Here is a 27,590-nt window from a genome sequence, read left to right as displayed (position 1 = left end):
TCTATATTATGGGGCTGGTTGTGATAAGGCAGAACTCATCTCTACATTATGGGGCTGGTTGTGATAAGGCAGTACTCATCTCTATATTATGGGGCTGGTTGTGATAAGGCAGAACTCATCTCTACATTATGGGGCTGGTTGTGATAAGGCAGAACTCATCTCTACATTATGGGGCTGGTTGTGATAAGGCAGTACTCATCTCTACATTATGGGGCTGGTTGTGATAAGGCAGTACTCATCTCTGCATTATGGGGCTGGTTGTGATAAGGCAGTACTCATCTTTGCATTATGGGGCTGGTTGTGATAAGGCAGTACTCATCTCTGCATTATGGGGCTGGTTGTGATAAGGCAGTACTCATCTTTGCATTATGGGGCTGGTTGTGATAAGGCAGTACTCATCTCTACATTATGGGGCTGGTTGTGATAAGGCAGTACTCATCTCTACATTATGGGGCTGGTTGTGATAAGGCAGTACTCATCTCTGCATTATGGGGCTGGTTGTGATAAGGTGCACTGTGGCTGCAGGATGTGTAGCTGCAGCTGTTCTTTACCTTCATGTTCTGCTGTGTAACCAAATGAAAAGTGCAGAGGGTAGTCTACCTGTGTATGTACTGCATCCAGGTGAAGAGGCTGGACCTCTAGAACATTGACCCAGTCCTCACGCTCCTCCTCAGTCATCCAGGTGAAGAGGCTGGAGTGGGACCTCTAGAACATTGACCCAGTCCTCACGCTCCTCCTCAGTCATCCAGGTGAAGAGGCTGGAGTGGGACCGCTCAATATTTTCCGGATTGACTAACCTTCATGTCTTAAAGTAATGATGGACTGTCGTTTCTCTGCTTATTTGAGATGTTCTTGCCATAATGTGGACTTGGTCTTTTACCAAATAGGGCTATCTTCTGTATACCACCCCTTCCTTGTCACAACACAACTGATTGACTCAAACGCATTAAATTCTAAAAGTTTACTTTTAAGAAAGCACACCTGTTAATTGAAATGCATTCCAGGTGACTACCTCATGAAGCTGGTTGAACACAGTCTATATATCCTGTTGTATATTTTATCATAGGGAACACAGTCTATATATCCTGTTGTATATTTTATTATAGGGAACACAGTCTATATATCCTGTTGTATATTTTATTATAGGGAACACAGTCTATATATCCTGTTGTATATTTTATTATAGGGAACACAGTCTATATATCCTGTTGTATATTTTATTATAGGGAACACAGTCTATATATCCTGTTGTATATTTTATCATAGGGAACACAGTCTATATATCCTGTTGTATATTTTATTATAGGGAACACAGTCTATATATCCTGTTGTATATTTTATTATAGGGAACACAGTCTATATATCCTGTTGTATATTTTATTATAGGGAACACAGTCTATATATCCTGTTGTATATTTTATTATAGGGAACACAGTCTATATATCCTGTTGTATATTTTATTATAGGGAACACAGTCTATATATCCTGTTGTATATTTTATTATAGGGAACACAGTCTATATTCCTGTTGTATATTTTATTATAGGGAACACAGTCTATATATCCTGTTGTATATTTTATTATAGGGAACACAGTCTATATATCCTGTTGTATATTTTATTATAGAGAACACAGTCTATATATCCTGTTGTATATTTTATTATAGGGAACAGTCTATATATCCTGTTGTATATTTGACCATGTTCCCTATAATAAACTTTAACTGTCCTTTTACTAGAACCAATACTATTGACTGTGATTAATCCCTACCACATACATATTTATTTTGCTCCTTTGCACCCCATTATCTCTATTTCTACTTTGCACTTTCTTCTACTACAAATCTACCATTCCAGTGTTTTACTTGCTATATTGTATTTACTTTGCCACCATGGCCTTTTTGCCTTTACCTCCCTTATCTCACCTCATTTGCTCACATTGTATATAGACTTATTTTTTTACTGTATTATTGACTGTATGTTTGTTTAACTCCATGTGTAACTCTGTGTTGTTGTATGTTGTCGAACTGCTTTGCTTTATCTTGGCCAGGTCGCAATTGTAAATGAGAACTTGTTCTCAACTTGCCCACCTGGTTAAATAAAGGTGAAATAAAAATAAATAAAACATGTGACCTTTCCTTTTTTAGTGACAGACCAGTCTCTCTCTCTCTCTCTCTCTCTCTCTCATCACTTCTGGTTTAACACTGCTATCAAGTGGTGATTGTTCAAACTGCACCCCTGTTAAGCTATATAAAAAGCAAGAGAGATTGGGGGGAGAAAGACAGATCGAGCAGAGAGAGCAGAGAGAAGCGAGAGAGCAGAGGAGAGAGAGCAGAGAACAGAGGGGGAGAGAGAGCAGAGAGAGAGCAGAGAAAAGAGAGAGCAGCAGAGCAGAGAGCAGAGAGAGAGCAAAGAGAGAGAGCAAAGAGCAGAGAGAGAGCAGAGAGCAGGCTGAGAGAGCAGAGAGAGAGCAGGCTGAGAAAGAGCAGGCTGAGAGAGCAGAGAGCAGAGAGCATAGAGAGAGAGAGCAGCGAGAGTATATAGTAACCCTGCATCACAACACTCTGTTGCTATAGTGACCCTGCATCACAACACTCTGTTGCTAAAATGACCCTGCATCACAACACTCTGTTGCTATAGTGACCCTGCATCACAACACTCTGTTGCTATTGTGACCCTGCATCACAACACTCTGTTGCTATAGTGACCCTGCATCACAACACTCTGTTGCTATAGTGACCCTGCATCACAACACTCTGTTGCTATAGTGACCCTGCATCACAACACTCTGTTGCTATAGTGACCCTGCATCACAACACTCTGTTGTTATAGTGACCCTGCATCACAACACTCTGTTGCTATAGTGACCCTGCATCACAACACTCTGTTGCTATATTGACCCTGCATCACAACACTCTGTTGCTATAGTAACCCTGCATCACAACACTCTGTTGCTATAGTAACCCTGCATCACAACACTCTGTTGCTATAGTAACCCCGCATCACAACACTGTTGCTATAGTAACCCTGCATCACAACACTCTGTTGCTATAGTAACCCTGCATCACAACACTCTGTTGCTATAGTAACCCCGCATCACAACACTGTTGCTATAGTAACCCTGCATCACAACACTCTGTTGCTATAGTAACCCCGCATCACAACACTCTGTTTCTATAGTAACCCCGCATCACAACACTCTGTTGCTATAGTGACCCTGCATCACAACACTCTGTTGCTATAGTGACCCTGCATCACAACACTCTGTTGCTATAGTAACCCTGCATCACAACACTCTGTTGCTATAGTAACCCTGCATCACAACACCCTGTTGCTATAGTAACCCTGCATTACAACACTCTGTTGCTATAGTGACCCTGCATTACAACACTCTGTTGCTATAGTAACCATGCATCACAACACTCTGTTGCTATAGTAACCCTGCATCACAACACCCTGTTGCTATAGTAACCCTGCATCACAACACTCTGTTGCTATAGTGACCCTGCATCACAACACTCTGTTGCTATAGTAACCCTGCATCACAACACTCTGTTGCTATAGTAACCCTGCATCACAACACTCTGTTGCTATAGTAACCGTGCATCACAACACTCTGTTGCTATAGTAACCCTGCATCACAACACTGTTGCTATAGTAACCCTGCATCACAACACTCTGTTGCTATAGTGACCCTGCATCACAACACTCTGTTGCTATAGTAACCCTGCATCACAACACTCTGTTGCTATAGTAACCCTGCATCACAACACTCTGTTGTACATATTTAATTGCTTTGTATTTCAGTTCATATTTGTTTCATGTAACCAGTCGCAGGTTAACGTCAACCTGACAGAGACGATGTAAAAATCAATAACTAAACTGTTTTCACAATTAACAACATGCTGTTTCTTGTTTCAAGTATGTTTTATTATGAAAAGTACAATGTAACCATGTATACTTGTACAACTATGGAGCGTATGTCCACATATAATTGTACAATTTGTTTTTCCAACATAAAAGACAAGAAATGATCACATTGGTATTTTAACCTGTTGGGTCTAGGGGGCAGCATTTGCACGTCTGGATAAAAAAAATGTACCCGATTTAATCTGGTTACTAATCCTACCCAGTAACTAGAATATGCATATACTTATTATATATGGATTGAAAACACTCTAAAGTTTCTAAAACTGTTTGAATGGTGTCTGTGAGTATAACAGAACTCATTTGGCAGGCAAAACCCTGAGACATTTTCTGACAGGAAGTGGATACCTGATGTGTTGTATTGACTTTAAACCTATCCCATTGAAAAACACAGGGGTTTAGGAATATTTTGGCACTTCCTATTGCTTCCACTAGATGTCACCAGCCTTTACAATGTGTTTTGAGTCTTCTGGAGGGAGATCTGACCGAACAAGTGCCATGGAACGATGATGTCCCATTAGACACCTGGCGCGCGAGTTCATGTTGGGTACCCTCGTTCCAATACGTTATAAAAGAGTATGCATTCGTCCACCTTGAATATTATTCATGTTCTGGTTAAAAAAGGCCCTAATGATTTATGCTATACAACGTTTGACATGTTTGAACGAACGGAAATATATTTTTTCCCCTCGTTCATGACGAGAAGTCCGGCTGGCTTACATCATGTGCTAACGAGACGGAGATTTTTGGACATAAATGATGAGCTTTTTTGAACAAAACTACATTCGTTATGGACCTGTGATACCTGGAAGTGACATCTGATGAAGAGAATCAAAGGTAATGGATTATTTACATAGTATTTTCGATTTTAGATCTCCCCAACATGACGTCTAGTCTGTATCGCAACGCGTATTTTTCTGGGCGCAGTCCTCAGATTATTGCAAAGTGTGATTTCCCAGTAAGGTTATTTTTAAATCTGGCAAGTTGATTGCGTTCAAGACATGTAAATCTATAATTCTTTAAATGACAATATAATATTTTACCAATGTTTTCTAATTTTAATTATTTAATTTGTGACGCTGACTTGACTGCCGGTTATTGGAGGGAAACGATTTCCTCAACATCAATGCCATAGTAAAACGCTGTTTTTGGATATAAATATGAACTTGATAGAACTAAAAATGCATGCATTGTCTAACATAATGTCCTAGGAGTGTCATCTGATGGAGATTGTAAAAGGTTAGTGCATCATTTTAGCTGGTTTTATGGTTTTGGTGACCCTGTCTTTGACTTGACAAAACATTACACACAACTCTTGTAAATGTACTGTCCTAACATACTCTAAATTTATGCTTTCGCCGTAAAACCTTTTTGAAATCGTAAAACGTGGTTAGATTAAGGAGATGTTTATCTTTCAAAGGGTGTAAAATAGTTGTATGTTTGAAAATTTTGAATTTTGACATTTATTTGGATTCAAATTTGCCGCTCTTGAAATGCACCTGCTGTTGATGGAGTGCACCACGGGTGGCACGCTAGCGTCCCACCTAGCCCATAGAGGTTAAATCATTTAAGGAATATATCCGAGTCTCACGCTCATCACCTATGGAATGCGGGGCTTCCAGCGAGGTGTGGATTTAATAGTATGTTGTACCTAGTTTCCCTCCTTCAGGGAACAGTAGTTATAGTCATAACGTGTGGATTTAATAGTATGTTGTACCTAGTTTCCCTCCTTCAGGGAACAGTAGTTATAGTCATAACGTTAAGCTTGTCATATGATAAACTTTAACTTAAATACTGGATCTTGCTGTCGGACAGTTTTTTGTATTCAGATCTCTGAAATGCTCTCTAACTACGTAACATTTATTGTCTCCTTATGTTACGCTGGGAAAACAATTTTCATGGGCACAGAAATCCTAAATCATTTCAGTTTACTAAATCCAATGGTTCTAACCGAGAGTCACCTTAACTTTATTGACAACTCCCAAATGGATACTGTCATTAATGCGGTTCTTAAATAATTACACATAATACTTAATACTGTAGCTGTTTAGTTACAGTCACATGTTCAACTATCATCAGCTGATCCAGGAAATCATTTTCTGCATGCCAGTCAAATGCTCCACGTTGGATCCATCATCCCAAACAAATCGATATTTATAATGTGTTATTGTCTACTTGATTTACAGTAGGGTCTCGTTAGTCCGTTTGGAAACGGAGATACTTAGCTCATAATGTGTAGAGAACTGTTCCTTGATGGATAGGCTATTGTACAACACACAGAGCTATTTTCCTTTATTCAGGACATTTAGAATGACAACACATTACAGAGTAGCCTAGTGGGATTATTCACAAAATGATCTGGTGATCAGGTTATGAAATGTCATGACAAAGACATTTTAGTCTCCTTGTTTCACCTGAAATATTAAATGATTTATAGTCCTAGGTCTATGTTGTTGTTAGGTGAAGTTATGGGTCCTACAGTAGGTCTATGTTATTGTTAGGTGAGATTATAGACCATTTTGGCATACACTTAGTGGACAAAACCTAATTGGCAGGCTGATGTCAGGCTGATGGAAAACTAGCCAATGAGCATTTTACTGGTTGAAGTCGTTTTTAAATATAAAGTAGTACATTTGACAATAACACAAATATTATATTAAATCAGGACATTCAAACGAGCCTTACAATTATAATCCAAAGTAGTGTCAAATGATAATAATCATAATCAACCTGGAAACGGAGGCTTTATTTGCTGTCAGCCTATGAGAACTCCCCTGAGTTTTCCCCCACGGTGGTGAATTAGTGAATAGACACAGAGCTTAATGTGAGTTTCCTTTAGTAGTACTCCTGATCTAGTGCTGTAATATTCAGAATACATTGTGAAAAATAATCTTTGCTCACCATTTTTTAAATATATATATTTTTTTCACCCCTTTTTTCTCCCCAATTGGTAGTTACAGTCTTGTCTCATTGCTGCAACTCCCGTACGGACTCTGGAGAGGCGAAGGTCGAGAGCCATGCGTCCTCTGAAACACAACCCAACCTAGCCGCGCTGCTTCTTGACACAATGCCCATCCAACCCGGAAGCCAGCAGCACCAATGTGTCGGAGGAAACACCGTACACCTGGCGACCTGGTCAGTGTGCACTGCGCCCGGCCCGCCACAGGAGTCGCTAGTGCGCGATGAGACAAGGATATCCCTGCCGGCCAAACCCTCCCCTAACCCGGACGACGGTGGGCCAATTGTGCGTCGCCCCATGGGCCTCCCGGTCGCGGCCGGCTGCAACAGAGCTTGGACTCGAACCCAGATCTCTAATGGCACAGCTTAGGCCACTTGCTCACCATTTTTGCTCCAGGCAGATATACTACATCCATAACTAGCGGTTTCTGCATTAGCAGGGAGGTGTTTCTGCAATCAAATTGTGTGTGCATCGCCCTTGTCGCAATTTTAGCAAACACAGAAAGGTGCCTATATTTGAGAACAAAAGTGGCCTGGCACACTGCTTAGGAGTTCAACACCTTTTACTTATTTCTAGTTACTACTAATGTGAAAACAAGACTAAATATGACTATTGTTGCTCACTTGACTGTCTTAAGACAATTGTCAAGTCATTTTAACATTCATTACAGACGTCAATTGTTGTACAGTATCATGGCTACGCTGTTGGCATCACCTTTTTCAGTGGATTTCTGCTGTTGTGAGCCTTTAACTATCTGTCTGACTTGTTCACACAGGAGAGAGACGTGACTATCATGGATCCTCTGGGGAGCCTCAACATCATGATGCTAACGAGTCAGAGAAGAGTCTGTCCAGATTCTATCACCTCAAGAAACACCAGCAGAGACCCACAGGGAAGAAATCTATCTGCTGCTCTGACTGTGGAAAACATTGCAAATCTTCATCAGAACTTAAAATACACCAGCGAACACACGCAGGAGAGAAATCTCACCACTGTTTTGATTGTGGGAAGAGTTACTTAAGATTAAAAACACTAAAAGTACACCTGAGAATTCACACTGGAGAGAAACCTTACAGCTGTGATCAATGTGGGAGGAGTTTTACTACATCTTTCTCTCTGACTCTACACCAGAGAATACACACAGGAGAGAAACCGTACAGCTGTACTCAATGTGGGAAGAGTTTTACTCAGTCAAGCAACCTGTTATCACACCAGAGAACACACACAGGAGAGAAATCTTTTAGTTGTAATCAATGTGGGAAGAGTTTTACTCGGTCAGACAACCTGATATTACACCAGAGAACACACACAGGAGAGAAACCTTATAGCTGTGATCAATGTGGGAAGAGTTTTACTACATCTGGCTCTCTGACTCTACACCAGAGAACACACACAGGAGAGAAATCATAGCTGTGATCAGTGTGACAAGAGATTCTCCGATAAGACATCTGATCAAACATCAGAAAATACATGAAGGAGTTGTTTCATGATATCAATGAATTAATGTCACAATGTAGAATGTTTTAACATTGTAGAAGGAGTATTTTAATGATGTCACAATGTAGAACCCTAAACGTTTGTCCCCTGTTCTATTGATTTCAACATGATATGGATATTAACCTCAGGGGGAAAATCCAGGCTCTGAAATGGAAGAGTTACTATTTATGAGATTTAATAAAAAGTGACTAACAAAAAAAGAGTTGTGTTACACTTACCATGTTGGTGACCCACTGGAATCAAAATGTATCTGGCTGTTTTCTACAAATTGTCCTCTAACCAGTGATGTACACATTATTCCCAGATTCTGTGTGGTTTTTGAGCTGTTAGTTTTAACAGGACGTGCAACCTCATCTCCCTTCTGTCACACAAATGATTTTAGCATGATATCGATGAGTTATGACAAATAAGTGTTGTGTTCCTTTGTTTAGGGACCCCTACATTTAAATGCATCACTCCAAAATGTAGCTGACTGTCTTCTGCAGGTTGTCCTCTAACCAGTGAGGTAAAATATATCTCCATTTCCATGTGTTTTTTGTTTTGTTGTGTTAGTTTCAAAGAGCAGGTTCAACCTGATTTCCCCCCAAATGGATATAAATTTGTGTTTTACGTTTAGCTAGTGCGTTGCTATGGATCTTTCTTTATTTTGACTGCACGTTTTTCCGTATTGGAGATGAGTTTTGTTTGGGCTCCAAGGAGACGAGAGTTCTAGAATCTAGTGAGTTTTAGGAAGACGAGTGTTCTAGAATCTAGTGAGTTTTAGGAAGACGAGTGTTCTAGAAGCTAGTGAGTTTTAGGAAGACGAGAGTTCTAGAAGCTAGTGGGATTTAGGATTCTATAGAAAGAAAAAGGAGAAATACGTGTTTTTTTCTTGTTTTTAATTGTTGACATCCAGTAGACACCATGTTTATATTGGTGAAGGTGAAGCATTGTAGATGATTATAATGTGAAATGGAAGTTGTTTTCTGTTGGTGGTGAGCAAACTTTTCCAACAAAAATATAGGATATATTTGTTGTCTTAAGGGGGAAGGTGTTACAGGCTTTGGTTTTTCCATTTATGTTTTGTGGTTGGACTTTAGCTTGTTATCACGTCTAGCTCGTCAGCACGTCTAGCTCGTTAGCACGTCTAGCTCGTTAGCACGTAGGACGCACTGATTGGTGTCACCTCGTTAGTCAGTATGTGTTACACCTGTGCTGGCTTGTCCATCTCGTTAGTGGGAAGGTGTTTCACCTGAGCTGGTCCAGGTTCTATTTAAGAGTGTCTGGCCCAGTGCTCCAGTTGTCTTGATACATGTGGAGAGTCAACACCTTTAGTTGCTCCACCTTTTTGGTTTGCTTCCTGTCTTTAAGTTTGGTGTGGGTTTTTCTTTTGTTTTCCTCTTCTTGGGCAGATTTAGTGGGTCTCATGGTGGGTGTCTTTTAGGTCCCAGTTGTTGTTACTAGTCAACTTTCAGTGGACACTGAGAGCAAAACTGCAACTTTGTTATAATACTTTTATTGCATCAAATGGTTGTTTTATGCAACAGAATAGAGGGTTCTTATAACTATTATGTCTGTGTTCTACTGAGGATGGGCCTCTGGGAGAAAACACTGACAGGAGATTTACAATGTCTTTTGGGTGATTAAACCTAAAGAGATCGCATTCCAGAACATGAGTTAATGTTTCTGTTCTATATGGTACCAGGGAGAGATGACCCCAGGGCCAGACCCTGGTCTCTACACACAGAGTACTGTTTTTACAGCAGATACTGTCTGCTGAGAATTAGAAGCATCTTTCATACAAATCTTAAGCTTGTGACCCATTCTATTCATCGGTTGTTTGTCATGTAGGTTGAAAGGGGTGTATCTTGGCTTTAAAATACCTTTGTACTTTTGTATCGTGGTTCTCAACGAGTCATCTGGGGGTGATTCATCTCTCAACGAATCATCTGGGAGTGATTCGTCGACCAGCCATCATTATCGTAGAGCACTCAATTGATTCACCCTATATTTGCGTGTTGTATTGACCTGCTCCCTTATTAATAAGTTAATAAAGATTTAGTTTAAGTATAACTCTGACTTGTGTGATAAGTTTGTCTCCTCATTTGATGTTAAAGAAATTAATCACCACATTTGGGGATGTGAATTTTCACTTGGTGACCGCTCCTGGTGACCTGGGTAAATGGTGCACCAGGGATCCCTCTAACTTGGGATCTCAGGGAGACCACACTTCAGGAACGAGCAGATGGTCCCACCTTTGATCTGAGAGGCAGTGAGCTGAGTGGATACCACATCTCGAACGTAGTTAAAAAAAAAAAAAGAATGTGAGTGAAACACGCAAAGTGGAGTTTTTAGAAAAGCCTCGTAGGCTCTGAGTGTGTATTCCTGGGGGGGGGGGCCTTGGAGGTGTAAAGCCCAGCCAGCCATCTGTGAACTGAATGAAAACTGGAATCTGTGTTTACTAGTTAAGACCATTTATGATATAGTATAAGCTAGTAAGGTGCACCTGTAATTATTTTAAACATATACTTGATTTAAACCTGTAATAGTTAGTTAACGTTAGCTAGTTCATTATCACAAAAGTGAGAACTGCTCTAGATTGGAAACTTACGTTAATGAGAGTAAAGCCATGTTGGCTTTATGGAAACTTGTTTTAAACCTGTACTTATTCTAAACCTGTAATTATTTTAAACCTGTACCCCATTTTAGAAGTAATGAAAAATGTATGAGTTGCATTATCCTAGGAACTAACCATGAGATAGAAATGTGAAAATATTCCTGCAGGTTAAAATATTGTTGAAAAACAACTAATTGATTAGTTATGTTTGAGAATAGCATTGTGTGACAGGCTGACTTGAAAGATTATACGCAACATTTTGCTGTGTGGCAATACTGTGTTTGGATTCTGAAGGGCATTTATACAAAAGAGGTAGTCTAGACACTGTATTAATACCATTATGCATTTGAATCCCATCTACAGCTACCATCTAAGATATTAATTTCCCTCCACAAGGGGGCGAACATGTAACGTTTCCAAAATGGGATAGTATTGTCCATGTAACGTTTCCTAAATGGGATAGTATTGTACATGTAATGTTTCCAAAATGGGATAGTATTGTACATGTAACGTTTCCAAAATGGGATAGTATTGTCCATGTAAATGAGGTAGTCTAGACACTGTATTATATATTAAAAGTGAAACTGCTCTAGATTGGAAACTTACGTTAATGAGTGTAAAGCCATGTTGGCAGTATGGAAACGATATACAATATATGGGAATGAATAAAGTTGAGGAAATAATCCAAACCTAGTTGTGCCTAGTTAGGACATAACGTTAGCTAGCTAGCTAACGGTACTGTACTGTAGCTCATACAACGCCGACGGTCAAACCCGGCTTTCTAATATTTACGTTCATTAACTATAGTAACGTTATGGAAGATATTCACAGAAAACCATCATTGTCTTCGTTATTCATTATTAGTATGTTATATTATTATAATAAATGATTTCGAGACATATTCAGAGCCAAACATCAACCCAACTTAACCTTTTTAACTGTTGTCGCATCCAAACTTGTCACCATCGTTTTCAGTTGTAATTGCGAAGTTCCCGGAAGAAGTCCAGCAACAACGGAGGTTCCTCGATGAACCCACCTTCTAACAAGTTCTTTGAAGAACCTTTTGGGGCTGTTTTTCATTGACCAAGAACCCTACGGTTCTTAGGGGATCTGAGAACAACTCCAGTTGAACCCTTCATTTTTAGAGTTGTAATCGGCTCTATTTACTCTCAGATTCAAACATGATGATTAGTATCAACGATCAAGTCAGCTGCTGCTGCTCCAATACAGTATGAGGTGAGACTGTGAACTGATGTTGAACCGGGCAGTCAGCTGCTGCTGCTCCAATACAGTATGAGGTGAGACAGTGAACTGATGTTGAACCGGGCAGTCAGCTGCTGCTGCTCCAATACAGTATGAGGTGAGACGTGAACTGATGTTGAACCGGGCAGTCAGCTGCTGCTGCTCCAATACAGTATGAGGTGAGACGGTGAACTGATGTTGAACTGGGCAGTCAGCTGCTGCTGCTCCAATACAGTATGAGGTGAGACGGTGAACTGATGTTGAACTGGGCAGTCAGCTGCTGCTGCTCCAATACAGTATGAGGTGAGACGGTGAACTGATGTTGAACTGGGCAGTCAGCTGCTGCTGCTCCAATACAGTATGAGGTGAGACTGTGAACTGATGTTGAACCGGGCAGTCAGCTGCTGCTGCTCCAATACAATATGAGGTGAGACGGTGAACTGATGTTGAATCATAATGATTAAGTTAATTAAAATGAATTAGTGAAACTATTAAAAAATAGTATTTGTCATATTAAATATATTACTCTATTGTTATCATATAGAAACATCATGGAATATTATACATCATATTAAATATATTACTCTATTGTTATCATATAGAAACATCATGGAATATTATACATCATATTAAATATATTACTCTATTGTTATCATATAGAAACATCATGGAATATTGTACATCATATTAAATATATTACTCTATTGTTATCATATAGAAACATCATGGAATATTGTACATCATATTAAATATATTACTCTATTGTTATCATATAGAAACATCATGGAATATTGTACATTATATGACCATCAACATACATTATTGTTTCATTCAATTTCACATAATAAGGATATTTAATATTTTCAAGTTCAGAAGTCAGAACCCATCACCTGCTATGTAAAATAGACAGAAGAATGCACAATGGTCAATGCTATCTGGGATCCTTGGGACATCCCTACCCTAAACCCTAACCTTAACCCCTACCTTAACCATTTTAAATGTCAACTTCAACGGGCTAGGGACGTCCCAAGGATGTATCTCTACCTGAAAATACATGATCTAAGTGATTGATAGTTGGTATTCAGCAGTCATAAAGCCTTATTTACTTTAATGAACTACTAAAATAGTGATTTAGTCAGACAGCATAGACAGCAGCTCTACACTTTATTGACTGACTGATCCATTCATCCTTCCATCCCTCCTCAGCCTTCCTCTCCTCTGAAGACCCAGTGAGGGTGGAGCTCAGTCAGAGAGCTGTTGAGGGACTGGTTAGGAAGAACACTTCTACAGCCAGAGAGGTGAGAGGTCACACATGGTTTAGATGGTAAATATTTATGTTCCCTTAGCGGTTCATCACGTCAGCTAAAGGGAATATGTTCCATCATCTATGTTTATTTACATTAGTGCAAATTGTCCACTGATATTGGTGTAATTTCTCACCCCTCTTGGCTGTATGAAGTTAATTTCCCCTCAGGCACACACATTTGTTCTTTGATATTACGAAGGTCATTTGTGTATAATGTACTTTTCCCAACATCTCTATACATTGCTTATGCATATTTGGTGGCCTGACTGCATCCATACTATATCAAAAGCCCATCCTGGTAGATCTGAACCTAATGCAGCTTGAAGTGATCGGTTGACAGAAGTCACATTTAGGTGCCAGGTGTAACTGAGGCCATAGATGCTCCATATCCATTACTTTGAGTGTTTTATATAATATAACTAAATGTGTTTCTGTGTTGCAGGGACAGTCAATAAATGGAACAGCAAGGCCACAGAACATGACATAAGCAGAGCTGTGGGAGACCACCTCAAGCCCCTGGTAGAGCCGGGGGTGGTGTTTACCTCTTCAGCAGTCTGTTGATTGGTCAGTCACTGGGTTCATTTGTTTTATTATATGGTCAAATCAAATCAAGCTTGATTCATACAGCACATTTCAGACATGGATGCAACAAAATGGCTTCACAGGAAAAATATTTTTAAAAACATTGAAAATAAACAGAAATATTTAGTACACAACAAACATAAGAGGATAAAAAACAGAAGACTAAACTGAAAAACGATTGATTAAAATGTTAATTGGATGCAATATCCAACCCAAAATATAAACTTGTTTTTTAGGAGGGGCTCTGAAAGACACTATGGGGGTGTCCACTGGAAGTTGACTAGTAACAACAACTGGGACATAAAAGACACCCACCATGAGACCCACTAAATCTGCCCAAGAAGAGACAAACAAAAGAAAAACCCACACCAAACTTAAAGACAGGAAGCAAACCAAAAAGGTGGAGCAACTAAAGGTGTTGACTCTCCACATGTATCAAGACAACTGGAGCACTGGGCCAGACACTCTTAAATAGAACCTGGACCAGCTCAGGTGAAACACCTTCCCACTAACGAGATGGACAAGCCAGCACAGGTGTAACACATACTGACTAACGAGGTGACACCAATCAGTGCGTCCTACGTGCTAACGAGCTAGACGGGCTAACGAGCTAGACGGGCTAACGAGCTAGACGGGCTAACGAGCGAGACGGGCTAACGAGCTAGACGTGCTAACGAGCGAGACGTGCTAACGAGCGAGACGTGCTAACGAGCGAGACGGGCTAACGAGCTAGACGGGCTAACGAGCGAGACGGGCTAACGAGCTAGACGTGCTAACGAGCTAGACGTGCTAAAGTCCAACCTCAAAACATAAATGGAAAAACCAAAGCCTGTAACACCTTCCCCTTTAAGACAACAAATATATCCTATATTTTTGTTGGAAAAGTTTGCTCACCACCAACAGAAAACAACTTCCATTTCACATTATAATCAACTACAATGCTTCACCTTCTACAATATAATCACTGGCTGTCAACAATTAAAAACAAGAAAAAACACGTATTTCTAAATAAAAATATACAATAGTATAATTTTTCTCCTTTTTCTTTCTATAGAATCCTAAAACTCACTAGCTTCTAGAACTCTCCTCTTCCTAAAACTCACTAGCTTCTAGAACTCTCGTCTTCCTAAAACTCACTAGCTTCTAGAACTCTCGTCTTCCTAAAACTCACTAGCTTCTAGAACTCTTGTCCCCTTGGAACGAGCCCAAACAAAATGTATCTCCAATACGGAAAAACGTGCAGTCAAAATAAATAAAGATCCATAGCAACGCACTAGCTAAACACAAATCTAATATCCATTTGGGGGGAAATCAGGTTGAATCTGCTCCTGAAACTAACACAACAAAAAAAAAAACACTTGGAAATGGAGATATCTTTCACCTCACTGGTTAGAGGACAACCTGCAGAAGACAGTCAGCTACATTTTGAAGTGATGCAGTTAAATTTAGGGGTCGGTAAACAAAGGAACACAACACTTATTTGTCATAACTCATCGATATCATGTTGAAATCAATTGTACGACAGGAGGGAGATGAGGTTGCATGTCCTGTTAAAACGAACAGCTCAAAAACCACACAGAATCTGGGAATAATGTGTACATCACTGGTTAGAGGACAATTTGTAGAAAACAGCCAGATACATTTTGATTCCAGTGGGTCACCAACATGGTAAGTGTAACACAACTCTTTTTTTGTTAGTCACTTTTTATTAAATCTCATAAATAGTAACTCTTCCATTTCAGAGCCTGGATTTCCCCCCTGAGGCTAATATCCATATCATGTTGAAATCAATAGAACAGGGGACAAACGTTTAGGGTTCTACATTGTGACATTATTAAAATACTCCTTCTACAATGTTAAACATTCTACATTGCGAGATTTCATTGATATCATGAAACAACTCCTTCATGTATTTTCTGATGTTTGATCAGATGTCTTATCGGAGAATCTCTTGTCACACTGATCACAGCTATGATTTCTCTCCTGTGTGTGTTCTCTGGTGTAGAGTCAGAGAGCCAGATGTAGTAAAACTCTTCCCACATTGATCACAGCTATAAGGTTTCTCTCCTGTGTGTGTTCTCTGGTGTAATATCAGGTTGTCTGACCGAGTAAAACTCTTCCCACATTGATTACAGCTATAAGGTTTCTCTCCTGTGTGTATTCGCTGGTGTCTAGTCAGATGGCAAGATGAAATATAAGTCTTCCCACATTGATCACAGCTATAAGGTTTCTCTCCTGTGTGTGTTCTCTGGTGTACAGTCAGGTAACTAGATGAAATAAAACTTTTCACACATTGATTACAACTAAAAGATTTCTCTCCTGTGTGTATCCTCTGGTGTGATAACAGGTTGCTTGACTGAGTAAAACTCTTCCCACATTCAGTACAGCTGCACGGTTTCTCTCCTGTATGTGTTCTCTGGTGTATAGTCAGATAGCTAAATGTAGTAAAACTCTTCCCACATTGATCACAGCTGTAAGGTTTCTCTCCAGTGTGAATTCTCAGGTGTACTTTTAGTGCTTTTAATCTTAAGTAACTCTTCCCACAATCAAAACAGTGGTGAGATTTCTCTCCTGTGTGTGTTCGCTGGTGTATTTTAAGTTCTGATGAAGATTTGCAATGTTTTCCACAGTCAGAGCAGCAGATAGATTTCTTCCCTGTGGGTCTCTGCTGGTGTTTCTTGAGGTGATAGAATCTGGACAGACTCTTCTCTGACTTGTTAGCATCATGATGTTGAGACTCCCCAGAGGATCCATGATAGTCACGTCTCTCTCCTGTGTGAACAAGTCAGACAGATAGTTAAAGGCTCACAACAGCAGAAATCCACTGAAAAAGGTGATGCCAACAGCGTAGCCATGATACTGTACAACAATTGACGTCTGTAATGAATGTTAAAATTACTTGACAATTGTCTTAAGACAGTCAAGTGAGCAACAATAGTCATATTTAGTCTTGTTTTCACATTAGTAGTAACTAGAAATAAGTAAAAGGTGTTGAACTCCTAAGCAGTGTGCCAGGCCACTTTTGTTCTCAAATATAAGCACCTTTTTCTGTGTTTGCTAAAATTGCGACAAGGGCGATGCACACACAATTTGATTGCAGAAACACCTCCCTGCTAATGCAGAAACCGCTAGTTATGGATGTAGTATATCTGCCTGGAGCAAAAATGGTGAGCAAGTGGCCTAAGCTGTGCCATTAGAGATTCTGGGTTCGAGTCCAAGCTCTGTTGCAGCCGGCCGAAACCGGGAGGCCCATGGGGCGACACACAATTGGCCCACCGTTGTCCGGGTTAGGGGAGGGTTTGGCCGATTTTGATCTTAAGTAACTCTTCCCACAATCAAAACAGTGGTGAGATTTCTCTCCTGTGTGTACTCGCTGGTGTATTTTAAGTTCCGATGAAGATTTGCAGTAAGATTTCCATGTGAGAGATCTTCGTCTCTGCAGGTGTTTCTTGAGGTGTTCTAATGTGGAGAGACTCTTCTCTGCCTCTTCAGCATCATGAGGTTGTTGAGGCTCCCCAGAGGATCCACGATAGTTAAGTATCTCTCCTGTGTGAACAACAAAGTCAGACAGATGGTTAAAGGCCCACAAAAGCGGAAATCCACTGTAAAAGGTGATGCCAACAGCGTAGCCATGATGTTGTAAACAATTTAAGTCAGTAATGAATGTTACAATTATTTGACAATTGTCCTAAAATGAGCAAGAATAGTCATATTTTTTTGTCTTGTTTTCACATTAGTAGTAACATGATGTTTGTAGGCTAGAAATAAGTTATTAAAGTTGTTGAAATCCTAAGCAGTGTGCCAGACAACTTTTGGTGTCAAATTTTGGCCCCTTTCTGTGTTTGCTAAAATTGCGGCACGAGGGCGATGCACACACAATTTGCAAAAACACTTGCAGAAACACCTGCCTGCTGATGAGGAAACCGATAGTTATGGATGTAGTATATCTGCTAATGAGGAAACCACTAGTTATGGATGTAGTATATCTGGTAATGAGGAAACCACTAGTTATGGATGTAGTATATCTGGTGATGAGGAAACCACTAGTTATGGATGTAGTATATCTGGTAATGAGGAAACCACTAGTTATGGATGTAGTATATCTGGTAATGAGGAAACCACTAGTTATGGATGTAGTATATCTGGTAATGAGGAAACAACTAGTTATGGATGTAGTATATCTGGTAATCAGGAAACCACTAGTTATGGATGTAGTTTTTTCTCTCTGCCTGGAGAAAAAAATGGTGAGCGACGATTTTAGTTTTTCACAAGGCATTCTGAATATTACAGCGCACTATCAGGTGTGCTACTGAAGGAAACTCACATTAAGCTCTGTGTCTATTCACTAACTCACCACCGTGGGGGAAAACTCGGGGGAGTTCTCATAGGCTGACTGCAAAAATAGCCTCCATTTACAGGTTGTTTATGAGTGCATTTCACATTACTTTTGGATTATAATTGTAACGCTTGTTTGAATGTCCTGTTTGTGTTGTTGTAGCAAATCAACTGCTTTATACATAAACACTTAAACCTGTAAAATGCTCTTTGGCTAGCTTTGCCATCAGCCTGACAGAGGGTTGTACACTAAGTATTTGCCAAATTTTCCCATAACATCACCTAACAATAACATAGACCTACTGTAGGACCCATAACTTCACCTAACAACAACATAGACCTACTGTAGGACCCATAAGTTCACCTAACAATAACATACACCTACTGTAGGACCCATAACTTCACCTAACAATAACATAGACCTAGGACTATATATTTAATATTTCAGGTGAAACAAGGAGACTAAAATGTCTTTGTCATGACAATTCATAACCTGATCACCAGATAATTTTGTGAATAATCCCACTAGGCTACTCTGTAATGTGTTGTCATTCTAAATGTCCTGAATAAAGGAAAATAGCTCTGTGTGTTGTACAATAGCCTATCCATCAAGGAACAGATCTCTACACATTATGAGCTAAGTATCTCCGTTTCCAAACGGACTAACGAGACCCTACTGTAAATCAAGTAGACAACACATTATAAATATCGATTTGTTTGGGATGTTGGATCCAACGTGGAGCACGGCATAACTGTCTTTACCGGTGTAATGAATGAAGAACTACATTTGACTGGCATGCAGAAAATGATTTCCTGGATCAGCTGATGATAGTTGAACATGTGACTGTAACTAAACAGCTACAGTATTAAGTATTATGCATAATTATTTAAGAACCGCATTAATGACAGTATCCATTTGGGAGTTGTCAATAAAGTTAAGGTGACTCTCGGTTAGAACCATTGGATTTAGTAAACTGAAATGATTTAGGATTTCTGTGCCCATGAAAACTGTTTTCCCAGCGTAACATAAGGAGACACTAAATGTTACGTAGGTAGAGAGCATTTCAGCGATCTGAATACAAAAAAACTGTCCGACAGCAAGATCCAGTATTTAAGTTAAAGTTCATCATATGACAAGCTTAACGTTATGACTATAACTACTGTTCCCTGAAGGAGGGAAACTAGGTACAACATACTATTAAATCCACACGTTATGACTATAACTACTGTTCCCTGAAGGAGGGAAACTAGGTACAACATACTATTAACCTCTCTGGGCTAGGTGGCACCAATTCGTCCCACCTACGTAACAGCCAGTTGAATCCTGTGGCGCGATTTTCAAATACCTTAGAAATGCTATTACTTCAATTTCTCAAACATATGACTATTTTACAGCATTTTAAAGACAAGACTCTCGTTAATCTAACCACACTGTCCGATTTCAAAAAGTCTTTACAACGAAAGCAAAACATTAGATTATGTCAGCAGAGTACCCAGCCAGAAATAATCAGACACCCATTTTTCAAGCTAGCATATAATGTCACAAAAACCCAGAAGACAGCTAAATGCAGCACTAACCTTTGATGATCTTCATCAGATGACACACCTAGGACATTATGTTATACAATACATGCATGTTTTGTTCAATCAAGTTCATATTTATATCAAAAAACAGCTTTTTACATTAGCATGTGACGTTCAGAACTAGCATACCCCCCGCAAACTTCCGGGGAATTTACTAACAATTTACTAAATTACTCACGATAAACGTTCACAAAAAGCATAACAATTATTTTAAGAATTATAGATACAGAACTCCTCTATGCACTCGATATGTCCGATTTTAAAATAGCTTTTTGGTGAAAGCACATTTTGCAATATTCTAAGTACATAGCCCAGCCATCACGGGCTAGCTATTTAGACACCCGGCAAGTTTAGCCTTCACCAAAATCAGATTTACTATAAGAAAAATGTTATTACCTTTCCTGTTCTTCGTCAGAATGCACTCCCAGGACTTCTACTTCAATAACAAATGTAGGTTTGGTCCCAAATAATCCATCGTTATATCCAAACAGCGGCGTTTTGTTCGTGCGTTCTAGACACTATCCGAAATGGTAAATAAGGGTCGCGCGCATGGCGCATTTCGTGACAAAAAAATTCTAAATATTTCATTACCGTACTTCGAAGCATGTCAACCGCTGTTTAAAATCAATTTTTATGCAATTTATCTCGTAAAAAAGCGATAATATTCCGACCGGGAATCTACGTTTCGGTAAATAGAGGGAAAAACATTAAGACGGGGGAGGCCAGTGCACGTGCCTAAGCCCTTTGTCCTCTGATAGACCACTTAGCAAAAGCGCTCGTGTGTTTCAGCCAGGGCTTTGAATTACGTCATTCAGGTTTTTCCCGGGCTCTGAGAGCCCATTGGAGCCGTGGGAAGTGTCACGTTACCGCAGAGATCCTTTGTTTTGGGAAGAGATGTCAAAGAAAGCCAATAAATGGTCAGACAGGCCACTTCCTGTAAAGGAATCTCTCAGGTTTTTGCCTGCCATATGAGTTCTGTTATACTCACAGACACCATTCAAACAGTTTTAGAAACTTTAGTGTGTTTTCTATCCATATATAATAAGTATATGCATATTCTAGTTACTGGATAGGATTAGTAACCAGATTAAATCGGGTACGTTTTTTATCCGGCCGTGTAAATACTGCCCCCTAGCCCTAACAGGTTAAATCCACACCTCGCTGGAAGCCCCGCATTCCACAGGTGATGAGCGTGAGACTTGGATATATTCCTTAAATGATTTAATCCTTAAATGTAATACCTCACTTCACCGACCCAGGAAGTGGAGGAGCCAAACAGGTGTTGTAACTCGTTCATAACTGGCATGCAGATCGGTAGAAATGGTAAGATAAATTGGCACTTCAAACGGAAATGGAAAAAGTTTGCCTATTTTACCGGAAACTTCAGGAGCATAATGTCAGAATTAACGAAGGCCAGCAGCAGGTGGGGAATTGGTTATTTTCTTCTGGTTATATTGACCTCTGGCTTGCTCAAGTCATTTGTGTGTGTTAATTATTTAATCAAACGCTTGAAGCATCAGTTCAATTCAAGTTCTGCACATACAGTTGATTTTATTAAACACACGGGGTGTGTCTATATGAACAAATACACGTCATAACATTTCAACCAATCAATTGGTAGAAAGAAAATACTATTTTTTTTAAATCTGCCCTAGAACATACAACATACATGCATTCAGACCCCTTCCCTTTTTACATATTTGGTTATTATATATATTTTTTTTTCAATTATCAATTTTCAGACAATACCTCATAAAGACATCACAATACCCCATAAAAGTTAGAAAAAAAGTTTAGAAATGCTTAGATGACCTAGATATATATATCTAGGTCATGCCAGTAGGTTACAGAAGGTTGTATCTCTCTAGGTCATGCCAGTAGGTTACAGTAGGTTGGAACTCTCTAGGTCATGCAGGTAGGTTACAGCAGGTTGTAACTCTAGGTCATGCCAGTAGGCTACAGTAGGTTGTATCTCTCTAGGTTATGCCAGTAGGTTACAGTAGGTTGTAACTCTCTAGGTCATGCCAGTAGGTTACAGTAGGTTGTAACTCTAGGTCATGCCAGTAGGCTACAGTAGGTTGTAACTCTCTAGGTCATGCCAGTAGGATACAGTAGGTTGTATCTCTCTAGGTCATGCCAGTAGGTTACAGTAGGTTGTAACTCTCTAGGTCATGCCAGTAGGTTACAGCAGGTTGTAACTCTAGGTCATGCCAGTAGGTTAAAGTAGGTTGTAACTCTCTAGGTCATGCCAGTAGGTTACAGTAGGTTGTAACTCTCTAGGTCATGCCAGTAGGTTACAGTAGGTTGTAACTCTCTAGGTCATGCCAGTAGACTACAGTAGGTTGTATCTCTCTAGATCATACCAGTAGGCTACAGTAGGTTGTGTCTCTAGGTCATGCCAGTAGGTTACAGTAGGTTGTAACTCTCTAGGTCATGCCAGTAGGTTACAGTAGGTTGTATCTCTCTAGGTCATGCCAGTAGGTTGTATCTCTAGGTCATGCCAGTAGGTTACAGTAGGTTGTATCTCTCTAGGTCATGCCAGTAGGTTACAGTAGGTTGTAACTCTCTAGGTCATGCCAGTAGGTTACAGTAGGTTGTAACTCTCTAGGTCATGCCAGTAGACTACAGTAGGTTGTAACTCTCTAGGTCATGCCAGTAGGTTACAGTAGGTTGTAACTCTCTAGGTCATGCCAGTAGGTTGTATCTCTCTAGGTCATGCCAGTAGGCTACAGTAGGTTGTAACTCTCTAGGTCATGCCAGTAGGTTGTATCTCTCTAGGTCATGCCAGTAGGCTACAGTAGGTTGTAACTCTCTAGGTCATGCCAGTAGACTACAGTAGGTTGTAACTCTCTAGGTCATGCCAGTAGGTTACAGCAGGTTGTAACTCTAGGTCATGCCAGTAGGTTAAAGTAGGTTGTAACTCTCTAGGTCATGCCAGTAGGTTACAGTAGGTTGTATCTCTCTAGGTCATGCCAGTAGGCTACAGTAGGTTGTAACTCTCTAGGTCATGCCAGTAGGTTACAGTAGGTTGTATCTCTCTAGGTCATGCCAGTAGGCTACAGTAGGTTGTATCTCTCTAGATCATGCCAGTAGGTTGTGTCTCTAGGTCATGCCAGTAGGTTACAGTAGGTTGTAACTCTCTAGGTCATGCCAGTAGGTTACAGTAGGTTGTATCTCTCTAGGTCATGCCAGTAGGTTGTATCTCTAGGTCATGCCAGTAGGTTACAGTAGGTTGTATCTCTCTAGGTCATTACAGTAGGTTGTAACTCTAGGTCATGCCAGTAGGTTACAGTAGGTTGTAACTCTCTAGGTCATGCCAGTAGGTTACAGTAGGTTGTAACTCTCTAGGTCATGCCAGTAGACTACAGTAGGTTGTAACTCTCTAGGTCATGCCAGTAGGTTACAGTAGGTTGTAACTCTCTAGGTCATTACAGTAGGTTGTAACTCTAGGTCATGCCAGTAGGTTACAGTAGGTTGTAACTCTCTAGGTCATGCCAGTAGGTTACAGTAGGTTGTATCTCTCTAGGTCATGCCAGTAGGCTACAGTAGGTTGTAACTCTCTAGGTCATGCCAGTAGGTTACAGTAGGTTGTATCTCTCTAGGTCATGCCAGTAGGCTACAGTAGGTTGTATCTCTCTAGATCATGCCAGTAGGTTGTGTCTCTAGGTCATGCCAGTAGGTTACAGTAGGTTGTAACTCTCTAGGTCATGCCAGTAGGTTACAGTAGGTTGTATCTCTCTAGGTCATGCCAGTAGGTTGTATCTCTAGGTCATGCCAGTAGGTTACAGTAGGTTGTATCTCTCTAGGTCATTACAGTAGGTTGTAACTCTAGGTCATGCCAGTAGGTTACAGTAGGTTGTAACTCTCTAGGTCATGCCAGTAGGTTACAGTAGGTTGTAACTCTCTAGGTCATGCCAGTAGACTACAGTAGGTTGTAACTCTCTAGGTCATGCCAGTAGGTTACAGTAGGTTGTAACTCTCTAGGTCATGCCAGTAGGTTGTATCTCTCTAGGTCATGCCAGTAGGCTACAGTAGGTTGTATCTCTCTAGGTCATGCCAGTAGGTTACAGTAGGTTGTAACTCTCTAGGTCATGCCAGTAGGTTACAGTAGGTTGTATCTCTCTAGGTCATGCCAGTAGGTTGTATCTCTAGGTCATGCCAGTAGGTTACAGTAGGTTGTATCTCTCTAGGTCATGCCAGTAGGTTACAGTAGGTTGTAACTCTCTAGGTCATGCCAGTAGACTACAGTAGGTTGTAACTCTCTAGGTCATGCCAGTAGGTTACAGTAGGTTGTAACTCTCTAGGTCATGCCAGTAGGTTGTATCTCTCTAGGTCATGCCAGTAGGCTACAGTAGGTTGTAACTCTCTAGGTCATGCCAGTAGGTTGTATCTCTCTAGGTCATGCCAGTAGGCTACAGTAGGTTGTAACTCTCTAGGTCATGCCAGTAGGTTACAGTAGGTTGTAACTCTCTAGGTCATGCCAGTAGGTTACAGTAGGTTGTATCTCTCTAGGTCATGCCAGTAGGTTACAGTAGGTTGTATCTCTCTAGGTCATGCCAGTAGGTTACAGAAGGTTGTATCTCTCTAGGTCATGCCAGTAGGTTACAGCAGGTTCTAACTCTCTAGGTCATGCCAGTAGGTTACAGTAGGTTGTATCTCTCTAGGTCATGCCAGTAGGTTACAGTAGGTTGTATCTCTCTAGGTCATGCCAGTAGGTTACAGTAGGTTGTAACTCTCTAGGTCATGCCAGTAGTTTACAGTAGGTTGTAACTCTCTAGGTCATGCCAGTAGGTTACAGCAGGTTGTAACTCTAGGTCATGCCAGTAGGTTAAAGTAGGTTGTAACTCTCTAGGTCATGCCAGTAGGTTACAGTAGGTTGTAACTCTCTAGGTCATGCCAGTAGGTTACAGTAGGTTGTAACTCTAGGTCATGCCAGTAGGTTACAGTAGGTTGTATCTCTCTAGGTCATGCCAGTAGGCTACAGTAGGTTGTATCTCTCTAGATCATGCCAGTAGGTTGTGTCTCTAGGTCATGCCAGTAGGTTACAGTAGGTTGTAACTCTCTAGGTCATGCCAGTAGGTTACAGTAGGTTGTATCTCTCTAGGTCATGCCAGTAGGTTGTATCTCTAGGTCATGCCAGTAGGTTACAGTAGGTTGTATCTCTCTAGGTCATTACAGTAGGTTGTAACTCTAGGTCATGCCAGTAGGTTACAGTAGGTTGTAACTCTCTAGGTCATGCCAGTAGGTTACAGTAGGTTGTAACTCTCTAGGTCATGCCAGTAGGTTGTATCTCTCTAGGTCATGCCAGTAGGCTACAGTAGGTTGTATCTCTCTAGGTCATGCCAGTAGGCTACAGTAGGTTGTAACTCTCTAGGTCATGCCAGTAGGTTACAGTAGGTTGTAACTCTCTAGGTCATGCCAGTAGGTTACAGTAGGTTGTAACTCTCTAGGTCATGCCAGTAGGTTACAGTAGGTTGTAACTCTCTAGGTCATGCCAGTAGGTTACAGTAGGTTGTAACTCTCTAGGTCATGCCAGTAGGTTACAGTAGGTTGTATCTCTCTAGGTCATGCCAGTAGGTTACAGTAGGTTGTAACTCTCTAGGTCATGCCAGTAGGTTACAGTAGGTTGTAACTCTAGGTCATGCCAGTAGGCTACAGTAGGTTGTAACTCTCTAGGTCATGCCAGTAGGTTACAGTAGGTTGTATCTCTCTAGGTCATGCCAGTAGGTTACAGTAGGTTGTAACTCTCTAGGTCATGCCAGTAGGTTACAGTAGGTTGTATCTCTCTAGGTCATGCCAGTAGGTTACAGTTGGTTGTATCCAAGTGGAAACAATTATCAACCCAATGTGGAAAGTGTTGAATTTGGTCAACAAAATGAATGGCGTATTTGCTACGTGAGGTTTACTTGATCTAACAGAAGTTTCGTAATGATTAAGTTGTTACGTGGACACGTGACATATCGACAACTTTGATAAAAACACTATTGGAGTTGTCTCCAGATCGCTATGCATATTCATGCTAGTAGCTTAGCATCTCTCTCCATTGAATACAGGCGGTTGACGACAACAACCCTCAGAATATAAACAATAGATTACAATAATAAGATGTATCCACCAATCCAAAGAAAAGATAAACGGGAGCTAGAAGACCCGCAGTGCAGCTTTGTGGACAACGACTCCCCTTGTTAGGACGGAGAGACATCTTGTCAGTATATCCATAATCTTTGGTGTAGCCAACCCAACTCTCACATGGCTCTAATGGGGGGAACGGTGTGTAGTAAAACATCACTACATTAAAATCACTACATGCCGTGGCCCCCAGTCTGCGGTCAGCAGATAGACCCTCCTCAAATATATATGTTAAGTCACTTTTTGGAAACGGAACGGAGAAAACAAGGGGTAGCTTGTCTCTACGTCGTCTGATTCTAGACATATCAGTCATCAACACAGGACCCTCCGTTGAAGAGGTATTGACGAGCCAACTCCGAATATCCAAAGTTAAAAACGAATTGAAGGCGGTACTTACTGGTGTTAATCAGATCTCCTATCTCCTCCTCTTCATCTTCATCTTTCAATGTGACAGTAATCTCTCCTTCCTTCTTCACTCCAAAAACAGCATCATCCTCTTCTTCCTCTTGTTTAACTGAAACGTCTTTCTCTTCTTCTTTCACTGTAACAGCCTCACCCTCTACTTCTTGTTTTACTGTAACATCCTCCTCTTCCTTCTCCTCTTTCACGACAATGTTCAGCCCCAGAGCTTCTTTCTCCGTCCAGCAGACCTCCTCTTCTTTAACAGGAGGGGAGTAGTTTAGGGAGCTCATGGTCGGGGATGTTAGATAGCTAGCTATCATTAGCGACTAGGCTAATGCTAACTTAACCAGTCAGCTACTATAGCTGACTAATAAAAAATAACGTAATATTACATTAAATAGGTTAACAAGTAGATACGACAGAAGTGTGTCTAAAACACAGTAGCTAATATAGACCGAAAGCGTCTAAATAGCTTGAATCTTTCGGCTATGTTGGCTAGCAAGCTACCGAGGTGGTTGACGAGCTGTTTATGAAGAACCGTCCACTAGATTATACGTCACGCTGCAGCATCGCCTGAAAGACGCACATCGCCGTCTGCTGACTGGAGGGAAACGCAGTTGAGGATCAGATTTTATTTACGGACAAAGATTATTTTACATGGATTTAAATAAATAATACTATTATATTGAGACATACAAATACCTGAATGTGCTGATTGATTAGTGCGAATAAAAAATGTTTACCACAGCATATTTATGGAACCGTCTTAAAACTGCAACGCAAACAATTGCCTGTAAATGAAAAATATCAATACCTTCTCAACTACGTTGCATAGAGATCAAAATAAATTTGACACTGTAAAGAGACCTCTTCTCTCGAATACAATTAGTTACATTTTTTTTTTTCTATAAAATCTACAAAATGTAAAATAAATCACTTTACACAAAAAATACTTTAAAAAACATCAATATCTTATAAGACTTTACGTCAACATGATTCTGTTTTTATGTAGTTTTGATTTTGGACCTTTTAA

The 27,590-nt window shown here is 40.3% G+C and overlaps 1 protein-coding gene and 1 long non-coding RNA gene across 2 annotated transcripts in view; both read right to left on the bottom strand.

Annotated features, from left to right (window-relative positions):
• Nucleotides 1-27,590, bottom strand: part of LOC145877105 (uncharacterized) — a 201,731-nt gene that overhangs the window by 122,025 nt on the left and 52,116 nt on the right. The window lies entirely within an intron of this gene.
• LOC145877099 (uncharacterized) lies at nt 14,098-27,075 on the bottom strand. Its single transcript, XM_082972395.1, has 2 exons — nt 26,553-27,075; nt 14,098-16,879 (listed from the first exon to the last, which is right to left on the bottom strand). The coding sequence occupies exons 1-2, from the start codon at nt 26,875-26,877 to the stop codon at nt 16,077-16,079; spliced, it is 1,128 nt and encodes a 375-aa protein (XP_082828521.1). The 5' UTR covers nt 26,878-27,075; the 3' UTR covers nt 14,098-16,076.

This window comes from Salmo salar, unplaced genomic scaffold (assembly GCF_965601325.2).
Source record: "Salmo salar unplaced genomic scaffold, fSalSal1 ptg000686l, whole genome shotgun sequence".
NCBI lineage: Eukaryota > Metazoa > Chordata > Actinopteri > Salmoniformes > Salmonidae > Salmo > Salmo salar.
Note: the sequence above shows the minus strand (reverse complement) of the source record. Positions and strands in the feature narration are given on the sequence as shown.

What these genes read in the sequence shown, in the direction of transcription:
- LOC145877099 (XM_082972395.1), bottom strand. Translation starts at nt 26,877, where the DNA reads ATGATAGCTAGCTATCTAACATCCCCGACCATGAGCTCCCTAAACTAC. An exon ending in AGGAGATCTGATTAACACCA is followed by an intron (nt 16,880 to 26,552) that starts GTAAGTACCGCC and finishes TTGTTCACACAG; the next exon opens with GAGAGAGACGTGACTATCAT.